This window comes from Phoenix dactylifera, chromosome 17 (assembly GCF_009389715.1).
Source record: "Phoenix dactylifera cultivar Barhee BC4 chromosome 17, palm_55x_up_171113_PBpolish2nd_filt_p, whole genome shotgun sequence".
In the NCBI taxonomy this organism is placed as follows: Eukaryota; Viridiplantae; Streptophyta; class Magnoliopsida; order Arecales; family Arecaceae; genus Phoenix; species Phoenix dactylifera.
The window spans coordinates 14,372,991-14,388,465 of record NC_052408.1 but is presented as its reverse complement, the minus strand read 5'-3'; the positions used below and the strand labels follow the sequence as shown (position 1 = coordinate 14,388,465).

Genomic DNA, 15,475 nt, shown 5'->3' with positions numbered 1-15,475 from the left:
AGGATGGATCAGAGCCACAGTGCATACCATTAGCACGGGTCGGGTCCCACGTCTCAACAGCGAGATGCATTGCCAATCACGTAGGCATCATTGACCTCAGATCCCATTCTCGAGCTCTAGTATTGCATATTAGTTTGGACACCAACAACCTAATTCCTCAATGTTCTTCCCGCAGAAGTCACCATAGACATCACCTTCTTCCTTCACATTTAGCATCGCTCGTTGGCTAAGCAAAGATTCTTCGATGCATCAGTTCTATTACACCCAACCTGGCCCCCCACCCCTTCATCAACACACCATCTACATCACGTACGGAGAGAGTTCGAGTTTGGTTGTACTTAAGATTGACTTGGACATGTTTGCTATTATAGCTGCGGCTCACAACACTTCGATCAAGCGCTACTCTTACTAAAGTCCACTTTAGTTTTGAGTCACTGAAATCAGGGAGAGCTTCCCCAAAAAGTCAATGACCTCTTATCAACGCCATGGAAATTGTCCGTAGACTAAATACGAAGAAATGCAATGGGAACGCAATTAACTATCATACATTAAACCGGAACATGCAAAATCTTATGGCTTCGCTGCAAAGCATATTCTGTATTCAACAAACACAAAACTATGGTAAAATGTGTTTGCAAAAATACTAATGACAATGATAATGATGACAATTTTCTGAGTTAATGAGATAGAAAAAATAGGCCAACACAAACTTGTTCCAAATTATTAAGAAAACCAATTCTCCAACAAATCTGGGGCATGCAATTCGCAAGCAAGATTCAGCTCACAATCCATCACACATTGTGACCATCAGTCTCGTCGGCAAATTTTGGAACGGTACTGCACGATTTCCCACCCAGGGATCGAAGTATAGTATCTGACGCGAGGTTGGAGACTCTTGCAGTCTTGACAAGTAAAGAATGCAAATGGGCTGGAGTTACCTAGTAGAAAATCCAAACTACAAAAAACCAAGCATAATGGAAGTTAAGTATAGCATTGGCTTTATAAGTACATGTGGCATTCCTAATCCCACAAATGAATGGACACCAAAATTGAAGGTCCAGGTAAACTCCCTCAGCAATTTCACCCTCAATAAGCCCTTCATTATAAAAAAAATAAAAACAAGAATTAATTTAAGATGCCAGAGGGAAACAAAATGAACATCATTACGGTAACAAAAAAAAGCATGGTTAGTCACAGCACTGATCCAATGAAAACTTGCTTTAACTTGCATATTTCTGTTTCTTGCAACTCTGCAAACAGAAGCACCATCAACGGCCCAGTAAACGCATGATATCGAACAATATCTGTTTGCAGTATTTCAGCAGTAAATTAACCATCTGTTGAATTCTACACTGCAGCAGCCCAAATGAGCTCAAAATATTGGACACGCGAACCATCTGCTGCATTGAACAACGAAAGAATAAAGAGTATTAATGAATGCCAAGCATGAATTGCTTCAAAAAAAAAAAAGCAGCAAATGACAAAATGTTCAGCTGATAGCCAAGAGCAGACCTAACCATTTAATCCTCCTCCATAGGAACTTCTGGGAAATCCCATCTATCTTCTTCAATTGGTTTATTGATAATGGAAATAGAAGGTAAGGCATGTCAAGGAAACATAATAAAACAATTCAAAGAAAAATTACAATTAATTCTGGATTCAAATAGCAAAAAGAAATTTTGGATGCCAGCCAATATTCACACATGTCAAAGAAAAACGGATAAAATCTTCTAGAAATTTTACATAGTCAAAAGCAAGGAAAGTACAGCACATCATAAGACAAATTCTGTATATAGATAAATCAGATATTAAACAGCATGCAACAACTGTTTCATTGGCTGCCAGGTTGATCTCCTTCCCAATATTTTCCTATTTTTCATTCTCTCAAATGTTTTCAATTTCTTTTTTTTTTTGTTTTTTTTTTTTGGGGGGGGGGGGGGGGGGGGGGGGGGGGGGGGGGGGCGGGGGGTGGATGAATTCAGAAATAACAAGTCAAAACCTGTTGCATCAGAACCAGTAAAATTACATTATCAATAAGGAATCATATTTATTTATTTAGGAAAAATAATCTTAACCAAAAACCAAAACGTAGAGACAACACTAAATAAATTCAATAAAGTAAATTCAGAAACTACATGGGAAACATCAATACAATCTACAGCAATCTGTTTAAACTTGAGTGCTGGTTAGATTTTGTTTTAAAATTTTCAGAAAAGGATATATATTGACATGACATCATCCTCCTTTTCGCCACGATTTCGGCTATTTTTAAGCTCTCTATGGATTTCGGGAGTAACCTATGCAGAGACAAAAATCATACCATCAGCTACTTACGGTATGCCCTACAAAAGCAATTCAAGACAATTAAACAATTGAAACCAAGTATTGCAATCATACCAAATGATGTTTCTGGTATTGAACTAGGCCAACAAAATTATCCTTGTCCTTCTTCTCCAGTTCATTCTTATACCTGTTAAAGATAAATTTTAAGCATAAATGAATCTACTGGTAGAAAGATTTATAAATATTAACAGGTTATACCAATACAGACCATGATTACTCTAAAACAGAAAGCTCAAGCAGCCATAAAATAATTTCTTTTCTATTAATACTACACTAACATAGGTACTATTTCATATTAAATCAGATCCCATTCTAAAATAATTTTGAAAGAGCAATTAAAACTAGGAGTTTAAATGTGAAGCAATGCATTAAAAAAAAGAATCTTTCTTTTATTATTGTTAGACAACGTGTCAACAAGATAAAAATTGACTTATACTATTAGCAGGCTAAAGCAATTAATACCAATTAGGATTGCCTAATAATGTGAAACAGGATAAGGATTTCATGATAATTTTAGCTTCCCTCAAAGACCTAAATCTGAGATCTTACATGTCCAATTTGGCCCTTTGGGTTAGAACTGAATCTATGCCAAGACCTAAAAGCTGCCAAAGAGAAAAGGATAGACACTTTTTTAAGTGAAAGGAGATGAATGGAATTAGTCTTCGCACATTGACTTGGTACAAGAAAGGACTAGCTTATGGAAGCATTTATGTAGTTTAAGCAGCAACACAAGCGAACAGAAGATCACGAATATGCCCTAACAGTCTGCAAAGGAACTCCTCTTGCATGGTTTTGGTTGATCGCATCTTTAATATTTTGTTTACTTCACCAATTAGGTATGCACTAAGCCGTACTGGCCATCTTGTCCCTCAAGATTATTAAAATTAACATTTCTTGGGACCAAAAAAGGACATGTAACTATCGTAGTAAGATTAATTAACTACAGTTATAACAGAAGATGCAAGGCATTAAATTTAATAACAAAAACCATCACCAAATAATTGACTATAAATTCAACAAAGCGAAACTACAATATGAAACCAATTCTACTGATACAGTTAACTCAATGCACAAGTTCATATTGATAACCTTTGGACAAATGCAAGAAGTGATTGGTGCCATATCACAGGCATGATTCTTTCATCCTCAAGGAACCTCAGAAAATGTGCAACAACAGCATCGAGCACTCGGTATGGCAAGGCATACTTCTTGTCTAAAAATAGCTTGATGAAATAACTGCAAAATCAAAAGTGAAAATGCAGTATGTCAAACTCTACGACAGATAATAGGGCAATTGTCATTATGTAGAATTGTATTACAATTTACAAGCAGCCAAAGGATGATACACAGCAAACTCAAAACTAAATATAGATGTCTCTTAAGGTCATCATATGTAATGTTTGTTGTGTGCTTCAATTTGACTACACTATAGATGTCATTACAGCTTTTTTATTCTTTTCTAGAGAGAATCACTTAGCTAGAGTTCTTGCCTTCTTGGCTTAAGGACTACAAACAGAAAGCTAAATAGTCTGCTTAATCATATACCGCTAGTTCTGAAGCGCGTCTTCAAAGATGAATATAAATCAATAAAGGGAACCACTGGCCCTTGCAATGGCCCTTTGCAAATGATGAGCAAGCCTTTGTATTGGCATTGACCATCAACCATATATAACTGCCTCAGTTTAATTTCCAATAGCTTCCCCATTGGGGTGAATCAATTAATTAAACTTTGAAAAATTATGTTGATTAACATTCAGAAGAGAACCTAAGCAAAAAGATGTCATCATAGAAGCATAGACTGTCATGACCACAGATGGCAGTAGTTTGATATATTATTACAAAATAACAAGTCTCCATGCATTTAAAATCTCTTTCTACAGGATATCTTCAGTGCTCTTTATTCTATAATTACATCTCTTTTTTCTATAATCAAGATATTAAAGAGAAATGACAACTGATGCAGCCTACTCATCTAGCCTCACAATAGCATTCCACAAAATGGTATGTTCAGATGCCTTGATAAACTCTAGTTACCAATTTCATCCTGATAGAAATGGCTGATAATATATTGCTGAAATTTATTGTTTTCAGAGTTACAAAGATCAATTTTCAACTTTTCATGTTTTATTAGCAGGCGTAAGTAACACTTTTTCACCTATAATTCAAGAGTTAAACAACCTTGAGGCTGTCATATATTCATCATGTTTAGCAAAATGAAACATAAACTTGGAAATCATAATCTGATTACTGAGCCCCAATATGTTAAATTTATAACGATGGTAGCTAAACTTTCCTAAACGTAACCAGAATTGATCTGGAGGAGGGAAAAAATTAAGCCAGAATCAAGTTACCTAGTTGTGCCACAATACTCCATCTTTGCCAGATTCATCAAAGCTGCACTGTGGGTCCACATAGTTATAATAAGATATCTCAACCAGTTTTTAGATTTTAGAAATTCTATCAACAAAGATTGCCTAGCATATTGCAAACTTAAAACGATGGGGGATAACACCTTATTCAAATAGGCACCTTACCTAGAATGAAGAGGAGGAATAGAAACTTTTTGAATTATGCTTCCAATTATAACTGCTTCTCGAAGAGTGCATGTCCCTGACTGCAAATTGGAAAACAAAATTCTTAGTTTATGAGAAAAACAGCACCGGATTTTTTTAAAGAAATTTGTCTTGCATTCTGAAGCTAGTGTCCTGCCAAGTTGCTAGGATTGGAACAATCATAGATTCTAAAAGAAACACATAAAAAAAGGCTAAAAACACTAGAAGGAAATGAAATAGAAAAGATGATAAAGAACAATGATTGAGATAATGCCATAAAGTAAAAGAACAGTGAAACCTAAGATTGCATACCTGGCATAATGGCAATAGAATTCCCTTGAAAAAGGCAGCTGGCTTATAGAGGGCCTTTTTCAGCGACTGATATAGAGCAAAATGAAGTCTTTTGTTCTTTTTGATGTCCTCCCTTACACGTGGGAGTAGAACAAGATTGTAGAAACGCTGGACTTTCTTCAAAGTCAAGTTTGAAGCAAATATTCTTGTTGCTTGATACATTGCATTTGGGGACCAATTTTCTGGCTCTGTTAGATATAATATATCCTCCCAAAGTTCTAGCGCTGGAATGTGTTTGAATGCCTTAGGAATTTTCCCACTTGTATACCTGCTTAATAGCTTGCCAACCCTGCAATACATGGAATATCATAAACCCATATGAGTATCATGACATATGATATAAGAACTGATAATAAAAACAAAGGCAGCCAACATACCCCCTATATAGGTCTATGATACCACTGTCCAAATTAGGGAGGGGCCGTGCTTCTGTGACCGAAAAGAAGGCAATAAAAACAAGTTTAACCACTTAAGATATCGAGAATAATAAAAAACAAAACACATTATGGCCTTTAATCCATCAAAAGGTATACAGCAATTCAAGTGACTGACGATGCAAGAATACTATGATCAACTCAAATAAATGATGTTTTCCACCTAATTGTTACCATTGTTGTTTCAATGGTAAATGTGATTTAACCAAGTTAATAACAAGCACAAGAAAAAATAAAAAGGAGGATGATAACAAGATTGTTAAAAATCTTACAAGCATTTACAGGATAATTTCACAGGTTTTAGGGGCCTATGATAGAACCGTGGTTATTGCTTTAGCAGACATTACAAATTGTTGGTCAGAAATAGCAGGTCACAGTTTCCAATGTGCTTCTTGCAACTTTCTGGTTTCGAACCAACATAATGCAAAATTGAATATTATAGTAATTTGAAGTCTTTAGAAGAATAGATGGCATGAATAAGGAATAGCTAAAGTCTTTATAAACAACAAAAGATGGTTTTGTTGTGTCCTCCTGAGCTGCATAGAAGAATAAATGGCATGAACAAGGAATAGCTATCAGAGTAAGCAAGCCCTTACAGGAAGTTTTGCACCAGCAACAATTTAAAAATGGTTCTTCTAGATGAAAATTTTAAATAACAATTTCTCAAAGTTCCTACAAAGAAACCAAAAGTTCCTAAGAAGTAATTCCCATAAGTTACACAGGAGGCAGACAGTGCCAATTTTAAAAGAAATTCCAGAATAATTTCTTTTACAAGCCACGCTTGCCATGGGAAAGAAGAAGTAAAGTAAAATTGGCACACAAGTTTCCAGTTTTTTCAAACGGCACACCAAGTTTTGGTTTTGACAAGATTCATTAATTCAAAACATCACAGCTTTAAAAGAATATCCCAAAATTGGAAGAGTGAACAGACCAGTGACCGCAGAATCCTTTTCTTTGATCTTTTGAATGATGAGATCTGCCAGGGTTGGCTGGGAACCAGCACTACCGGGCATGAATGCCGCCAAAACCTTCTCATCCTCCTCATCAATTTCAACCTAGAAAGAGGGGAAAAACCTCAGCTTTATCCAAATCTTGTGCTAATAACGGGAGAAAAGAGGGAGAAATCCAACTCACCTCGCCGACATCATACTGACTCTGGGTCTCAGAGAACCCATCAAAGCCATCAACGTCTTCCGAGTCGCTGTCGAATGCGGGGGAGGGGCCGACTGAGACAGCGGAGAAGGGAGTGGGGTTCCGCTCCTCGTCTTCTTGAAGGATTTCCTTCTGCTGTTGGAGGGCTTCTTTCAGGATCTTGGAGCTAAGATCCGAAGAGATCAACTGCAGAAGAAGAAGAAGGGAGATGTTAGAGAGAAACATATCGACAAAGAGGAGGAAATAGAGGATGCAGGGGATTGCGAACCTTGTCTTGGCACTGGTGTTGGTGTTCTTTTGAAGGGCGAGCGCGCTTCTTCGAGACAACGGAGTCGTCAGCATCGAGAGCCTCCCGGTGCTTTAGGGTTTGCCGCTGTTCCTTTCTCTTCTTGCCCGCCATTCCGACTTTCACAGATGGAAAGAAGAGAGGTCATTAAACCCTCGATAAACAAAACCCTATATGGTACTCTTGTATAATATTTTATCAAAAAAATGTTAGAAGATATCCTGATTTCTCAAAAAAATGTTAGAGAATCTCCACCCTCCAAGAAGTCCATCTCCAATCCCCCGATCTTTCTTCCTGATGGCCCAGCTGGAACTGGGTTACTGGAGCAATGTGAGGGAAGGAAAACCAAGACCAAAACCAAAAAAGAGAAGGGATGAAAGATCCCTCCTCTCTTTCTCTGTCTCCCGTCTCCACCCAAAACAAAACCACTGTCCCCACTCCCCACTCTCCCACTGTTCCGAGCTCTCTCGCTGCCCCACCACCTCTCTCTCTCTCTCTTTCTCTCTCCGGGCTTGGGCAAAATCTACCGGGATCGAGCTCGAAGAGGAGGAGGAGGAGGAGAAAACTCTTACCGGTGACTGTGAGTCGGTGACCGGAGCCGCGGAGGTTGCCGTCCGGGGGAGAAGGACGCGAAGAGCCGCCGGCCGGTCGTTGAAGAGGCGACGACACCGAGAGGAGGCGGCTATCAGGCTCTCAGCGAGGGAAAAGGGGGGGCGGGGGCGGCGGCGGCTCTCAGCGAGGGGGGGGGGCGGCGGCGGCTCTCAGCGAGGGAGGGGGGGTGCGGCGGCGGCTCTCAGCGAGGGAGGGCGGCGGCGGCTCTCAGCGAGGGAGGGGGCGCGAGGGAGTGGGGGGGGCGGCGGCGGCTCTCAGCGAGGGAGGGGAGGGGAAGGGAAGGGAAGGGAAGGGAAAGGCCCAAAAGGTTAGGGTTTTTGTTAAAAAAATTTAATATATTATAATTTATAACAGGATTTATAGCCGGGAGCCGGGCCACTTTTAACGTTTCCAGGCCCGGCCCGATTTTTTTAGTCGGGCCGCTTTTCCTGCCCAGGCCCGACCAATGGGCCCTTTTCAATGCCCAAGCCCAAAAAATTTCGAGCCGAGCCGGACGGGCTGGGCGGGCCAGAAGGCCCGTGAATTTAGAAATAACAAGTCAAAACCTGCTGCATCAGAACCGGTAAAATTACATTATCAATAAGGAATCATATTTATTTAGTTAGGAAAAATAATCTTTAACCAGGAACCAAAACATAGAGACAAAAATAAATAAATTCAATAAGGTAGATTCAGAAACTACATGGGAAACATCAAACAATCTACAGCAATCTGTTTAAACTTGAGTGCTGGTTAGATTTTGTTTTAAAAATTTCATAAAAGGATATATATTGACATGATATCGTCCTCCTTTTCACCACGATTTCGGCTATTTTTAAGCTCTCTATGGATTTCGGGAGTAACCTATGCAGAGATAAAAATCATACCATCAGCTACTTACAGTATGCCCTACAAAAGCAATTCAAGACAATTAAACAATCGAAACCAAGTATTGGCATCATACCAAATGATGTTTCTGGTATTGAACTAGACGAACAAAATTATCCTTGTCCTTCTTCTCCAGTTCATTCTTATACCTGTAAAAGATAAATTTTAAGCATAAATGAATATACTAGTAAAAAGATTTATAAATATTAACAGGTTATACCAATACAGACCATAATCACTCTAAAACAGAAAGCTCAAGCAGCCATAAAATAATTTCTTTTCTATTAATACTACACTAACAAGGGTACTATTTCACATTAAATCAGATCTCATCCTAAAATAATTTTGAAAGAGCAAATAACACTAGGAGTTTAAATGTGAAAGCAATGCATTAAAAAAAAAAGAATCTTTCTTTTATTATTGTTAGACAATGTGTCAACAAGATAAAAATTGACTTATACTATTAGCAGGCTAATGCAATTAATACCAATTAGGATTGCCTAATAGTGTGAAACAGGATAAGGATTTCATGATAAGTTTAGCTTCCCTCAAAGACCTAAATCTGAGATCTTACATGTCCAATTTGGCCCTTTGGGTTAGAACTGAATCTATGCCAAGACCTAAAAGTTGCCAAAGAGAAAAGGATAGACACTTTTTTAAGTGAAAGGAGATGAATGGAATTAGACTTGGCATATTGACTTGGTACAAGAAAGGACTAGCTTATGGAATCATTTGTGCTGTTTAAGCAGCAACACAAGCGAACAGAAGACCACGAATATGCCCTAACAGTCTGCAAAGGAACTCCTCTTGCGTGATTTTGGTTGGTCACATCTTTAATATTTTGTTTACTTCACCAATTAGGTATGCACTAGGCCGTACTGGCCATCTTGTCCCTTAAGATTATTAAAATTAACATTTCTTGGGACCAAAAAAGGACATGTAACTATTGTAGTAAGATTAATTAACTACAGTTATAACAGAAGATGCAAGGCATTAAATTTAATAACAAAAACCATCACCAAATAATTGACTATAAATTCAAGAAAGGGAAACTACAATATGAAACCAATTCTACTGATACAGTTAACTCAATGCACAAGTTCATATTGATAACCTTTGGACAAATGCAAGAAGTGATTGGTGCCATATCACAGGCATGATTCTTTCATCCTTAAGGAACCTCAGAAAATGTGCAACAACAGTATCGAGCACTGGGTATGGCAAGGCATACTTCTTGTCTAAAAATAGCTTGATGAAATAACTGCAAAATCAAAAGTGAAAATGCAGTATGTCAAACTCTTAGACAGATAATAGGGCAATTGTCATTATGTAGAATTGTATTATTCAGGGCCTCCACCACAAGCCGGGTCTTTGAACTAAAATCCCTGGAGAGAAAGAGAAAGACGGAGAGAGATGAAAGAGGAAAAGAGAGAGAAGAGAGAGAAACTCTCTTCTTCTAATAGGGGAGAGATCTCTCTCTTCTTCCCGACCACGGCCAAGGTGGCCCGGACCCAGCGCCGGCGGCCCAGGGCGAACCCTCTGCCGCAACATCGCCGGCGACGGTGGTCAGCCGACATAGAAAATAGGAGAGGAAGATCAAGGCCAATCCACATCAATCTCAACCTAGATCATGGCCCATTTCTCTTGCCGACGGCCACATGATCTCAGAGGTCCTCAGAGGCGGCAAAGCTCGGCCTATTCCGGCGGCCGGCAACGGTGAACACGGAAGAAAAGGGTTGAAACAGAGAACCCTGTTTTGGATGAAATCCAGGCGATTCGCCGGTGCAAATCAAGGAGAACGGTGGCTAGAAAAGAGAAGAAGACGTAGAACACTTACCTCGGTCCGGCGACGTACCCTGGCGGCTTTTCCTGCAGAAGAGGCTCGGAGAAGGAGCTTGGGATCGTCGGCTATTTCTCGAGTTATCGGGATGGTCCTCCACGGAGGAGGAGGAGGGGAACTTTAAATAATAGGATTCTAGGGTTTTGGATGAAGTTGGCTCGCCCTAGGACTCCGGAATCCGGAGATACTGAGGAAGGGAGTCTTCTCCTCCTCCTCCCGCGTGCAACAGGGCCGCTTAAGCGCCAACGGGCCCGGCCTCTTCAGATCGGCCCATTAGCCCAAAGAAACTGGGCTATCGCACATCGAATGGAAGAAAATAGGTGCCTCTTCAGTATTTGTGGAGTCAATGAAGTAGATGTAAGTGTTGAAATCACCACTTATCCTAAAAGCTTAAGCTGATAGGATGAGATAAATTTATTTATATATTTATATTTTCTTACACTCCCTCTCATATGTGGGCCGGACTTTTCTTTTTTACTGGGCGAGCCCAACATGTGAAATTTTTTTTTAATAATGGGGTTAAAGAGTGCGGAGACTGGGTTCGAACTCAGGATTTCTGCTCTGATACCATGTTGAAATCACCACAAATCCTAAAAGCTTAAGCTGATATGATGAGATAGATTTATTTATATATTCTTACACTCCCCCTCATATATGGGCCGGACTTTTCTTTTTTAATGGGCGAGCCCAACATGTAAATTTTTTTTTTAATAATGAGGTTAAAGAGTGTGGAGACGACAAGATTCGAACTCAGGACCTCTGCTCTGATACCATGTTGAAATCACCACTTATCCTAAAAACTTAAGCTAATAGGATGGGATAGATTTATTTATATATTTATATTTTCTTACCGCAAGCATCTTCCAACCCACGCGCATTTTTGGGAGACGAACAAGGTTATCGATTGGGTTGCATTCTTTGCTGCGCACCATTCAGGTAGTTTTCTCTGAAAAAGTATTGAGGTCGATCTGCATCATATACTCATTTCAGATTGTTCAAGGGTGTACTCATGCTCATCTAGTATGAGAGGCCGGTCTATAAAAAAAAAAAAAAAAAGAAGAAGAAGTGGATGTAAGCAGGCAGGCACGTCATTTACTATCTTTTTTGAATGCTTGCAGATCATTCAATGCACATTGTTATATGTTAACATGGTATCCCTTTTTCGTGAATCAGCACAGAAGGCCATGCTGAAGAGAAACTTTGGTACTTGGGCTGCAAGGATCGTTTGGGTCCATTCAGCTGGCCCGGCAATGCAGTGCAGCTGTGGCATTTCAGCCGCACAAGATCCGGATTGATGGCTGGTAATGGTGCAGTTAGAAGAAATACTACATTATCTGTTGATTGCTTTAAGAAAAAAAATATTTGCAAGGTTGTTGTGAAAGTTACGTCATGTTGCTTCTTACTTGGTAGGGATTATTGTATAAAATAAATTGTCATTCCATGTGGAGTGTGAAACTCGCAAACTATTTAGCTTAGATTTTAGAAATGAGCATTACTCAGGCTATTTAATTCAGAAATCCTCTAAGACATAACCAGACAAAAAATACCCATTTTCAATTCGATACCGAATTTAGTGTCAATTAGGCTAGAACTGAAAGCAGAAAACTTGCGTTCTAATCTTCATATCAGCAAAAGAAAAGAAGATAGGTGTGCTTTAAAGAGAATGCTGCATAAAATTTGTTGTGGAAGATTTAGATCCGATCCTTGTTTTGTATTGACATATGGGTACAAAAAGCAGAGCAGTGCCTTGGAGAAACGCATGTGTTTCTTTTATGACCATGCTCGTATTTATGGCTGTTTGTATTACTATACTGGAATGAAGTGGTTGTTTACCTAATGTTGCTTGTAGCTAAGTTGATGTCTATCATTGTTAATTGATTTCTCATAGAGCACCCAAAAGTTATTTTAGCGCGTGCACACACATATTATATATATATATGTATGTATGTATGTATGTATATGTATATATATATATATATATATATATATATATATATATATATAGATATATATATGTGTATGTGTGTATGTATGTATGTATATATATATATGTATGTATGTATGTATGTATGTATATGTATATAGATATATATGTGTATGTATATGTATGTATGTATACATATATGCATCTATCTATGTATGTAGATTATATACCTATTAAACAGATAGGAGAGAGAAAATTCGACCCCATTTTGAGAAAAAAGATCTATTTTTATCTTTCTAAAGTATGGAAACTCAAAACATACTCAACAGACGATTTTAGTAAAGAAAACCAAGAAATTAACAAATCGTTTTTCGAGAACCCTTAAAGATCTAATCTTTCTAGCAAAACATTTTAGCAATTCAATAAAGGAAACAAAGACCCGAGGATAGTTTTGCAGATGAATGTGCTATCGTAAGGCTTATCGAGCTTCATGGCCGACAGCGCTGCTACCATTTCCATGAAATTCTTTGCCAAGATCCGCACCAAGGGCATTTTAACATTCTTCAATCAATTGTGAGTGGTGAAGATTTTGGTTCGCATCTACCATAATTCTCATCTCCCACTCTGCTTTCTTTGTTCGTCGAGAGGAAATGGACTTGGAGAGCATCATTAGGTGACCATCCCCTCAGATTTATTGGACTGCATGAAGAGGATAGCAATGTATTAATAGTAAGAGCATGATTGAATATTCCAATATCCTAAAGGAATCAGTTTATTGGCCTATCTAGCCCATATCTTTTAAGAGCTCATCAAAATCCCAGCCTATGAACTTGTTGACCTGCATGAAGAACAAAAGATTCGTCGTCCAACAAAATTCAAATTGGACGGTATTAAGTTCACATGGGCCATATTTAACTGGCCTATTTAATCCATCAATCCAGCAAAAAATTTAATCCTATCCTATGGGATTATCGAAACAGATCCATGAAAAGCACCCATAAGCCCTACCAAAAAGAAAAGCATCCACAAGAATATAATCGAGGACCTATTTTACATTGTTTTTATTTCCCATTTACTATTTTTTAAAAAGAAATTATAAAAGTCAAGGTAAAAATATATTTAATATTATATATGTATTTATTTTATTTTTGAAAAAAGAGTTTTATTATTTCTAAAAAATGAAACTAAGAAAATTTTTTCTTTTAATATTTTTAAAAATAATAAACCTATATTTTCACTATCACTATCAACATTGCCTTCACTACTTTCGTCGTCGTCTCCGCTATCACCATTATTACCACAGTCACTATACTATCATATTATAATTATTGCCTCTAGTACATACCTAGTGCCTCCATCGCTATCGATATGATCATTGTTGCCTCTATCATATTATTGGCACCATTTCTACTACCATCATCGCTGCCATTGTCATCACCATTACCATTGCCTCAGTCATATCACTATTGCCATAGTCACGACCTTTACCATACTGCCACCTCTACTATCTCCGCTATTACTACCGCTGCCTCCACCATTATCACCATATTTATTTTTAAAAATAATTAATTAGACCAAATATATCTATATTTTTAAAATTAAAAAAAATAAAAATCAATCTTTCTGCTTATAAAAATAGAGGAAAATAAAAATGATGCCAAATGACATCCGAGGGTCATGAGTTATTGTTTTGAAGTCATAGACTATATTATATATCAATGTATTTGAGGAAAATGTGATGTAGCGCGTGGTGCGGCCAACAGATACTATTACCGACTGAACCATCCCAAGTTTTATAGGAGCCAATGGATTCACAAGCAAAAAACTTTAATAAGTAAATATTTGATTTTATTTTCAATTCGCGAGCAACCATACAAGCAAACAGGATTTAGAGACTTCTTGCCGGACTTCTTATAAATTTTTTTATTAGAAACAATATAGAATTTTAGTTAGATTTTTATATTTATAGCAGAATAATTCTAACATATTTTCTTATTATCGAATCCTATTTCGAGTATAATTTTGTACTAGATTTAATATTTGACATATTAATAAAACTATTTGTAAAGAACTTTTACCAAATAAAAATTCTTCAATACAGTTTGCTTCAACTCGTGTGCTTATCTTCGAAACTTAATCCTGTCGATCAATTTCTCCTCACCCTTCTCGCTGCATCAAAATAAAAATCCATGATCCTCGTTAAAAACAGAGTTAAATGGTTAATTATTTCTATAATAAAGTCGTGAAAAATATATATGGCTCGATCACAATTACATGTGTCAATGGAAATACGAGAAAACTTGTCTGTTGTTCCATCTTCAAGAGCTTAGGTTGCTGCACTAATCCCATAAATGTTGGGCAATGTTTTTCGTAAAGTTTCAAATTTGCTTTTTCTATGAAAGCAACTATGAGAATTGGATAGTAACACCACCATTAGAACTTTGTCGGCAAAGGAGGGAATAAGGGAGGGAGCAAAAGAAAAGGCATGGGGGCGTTTCATCTTTTTAGATACCTTACTAGAAGTGTTACTACTTGATAGTCTTTTCTCCCACATCAAAAGATTCGATTTTTACCAAAGTAGAACATTATTTTTCTAGCTTCCCACATTTAGCTGCTTGCTTAAGCAATATATATATATCCTTTTAATAATTTAATGCCTCAAACCTTGTGCAAAGCTATCTCGAGGCATAAAATATTTGTCCAGCCCTAGGTCGATATCTAACACAATTTGAGAACCTATAGAGTCCCGATTAGCCTTGACATGTCAACCAATACAATTACACGCAACTGCTCTAAGACATTACTGTGCTGCTACCTCAACTAGATTAATAGCATTATGCTTTATATGATCTCCAATTTTTTTTTTTTTTACTAAAATAGATGTATTTACATTACGGATACGAATACAATAAAAGATAACAGGTTCTGGAGTGCACTTGTAAAAAGTATTTTCAAAATAGTAGGCTATCCAATCTGATGATCCAACCAATTTTTTTTTTAGAGAAGAAACAGTGTAAGTAGGAAGAAAAGAGTTAAATCATCACTTGCAATATATTGCAATATAGGTGGCACACAAACTTGAGAAACTGATGGTATACCTTTGATGGGGAGGCA

The 15,475-nt window shown here is 37.6% G+C and overlaps 1 protein-coding gene and 1 long non-coding RNA gene across 2 annotated transcripts; both read right to left on the bottom strand.

Annotated features, from left to right (window-relative positions):
• Nucleotides 1–647: 647 nt before the first annotated feature.
• Nucleotides 648–7,870, bottom strand: LOC103700545 (bystin-like). Its single transcript, XM_039115156.1, has 13 exons — nucleotides 7,691–7,870; nucleotides 7,101–7,237; nucleotides 6,815–7,018; nucleotides 6,612–6,735; nucleotides 5,624–5,675; nucleotides 5,208–5,535; nucleotides 4,878–4,957; nucleotides 4,695–4,742; nucleotides 3,433–3,579; nucleotides 2,398–2,470; nucleotides 2,222–2,297; nucleotides 1,518–1,597; nucleotides 648–1,400 (listed from the first exon to the last, which is right to left on the bottom strand). The coding sequence occupies exons 2-12, from the start codon at nucleotides 7,230–7,232 to the stop codon at nucleotides 1,521–1,523; spliced, it is 1,341 nt and encodes a 446-aa protein (XP_038971084.1). The 5' UTR covers nucleotides 7,233–7,237; nucleotides 7,691–7,870; the 3' UTR covers nucleotides 648–1,400; nucleotides 1,518–1,520.
• A 624-nt stretch (nucleotides 7,871–8,494) lies between these two features.
• LOC120104263 lies at nucleotides 8,495–9,815 on the bottom strand. Its single transcript, XR_005506717.1, has 3 exons — nucleotides 9,712–9,815; nucleotides 8,674–8,746; nucleotides 8,495–8,573 (listed from the first exon to the last, which is right to left on the bottom strand). It is a non-coding gene; the product is annotated as an uncharacterized LOC120104263 (long non-coding RNA).
• Between the last annotated feature and the right edge of the window lie 5,660 nt (nucleotides 9,816–15,475).

Bases quoted from the DNA above. Each gene is read 5' to 3' on its own strand.
- LOC103700545 (XM_039115156.1), bottom strand. From the start codon at position 7,232: ATGGCGGGCAAGAAGAGAAAGGAACAGCGGCAAACCCTAAAGCACCGG. The intron at 2,471-3,432 runs GTTATCAATATG...TATCTTTAACAG, and splicing joins CTTCTTGCATTTGTCCAAAG to GTATAAGAATGAACTGGAGA. The intron at 1,598-2,221 runs ATATCCTTTTCT...GACATGCCTTAC, and splicing joins GGATGATGTCATGTCAATAT to CTTCTATTTCCATTATCAAT.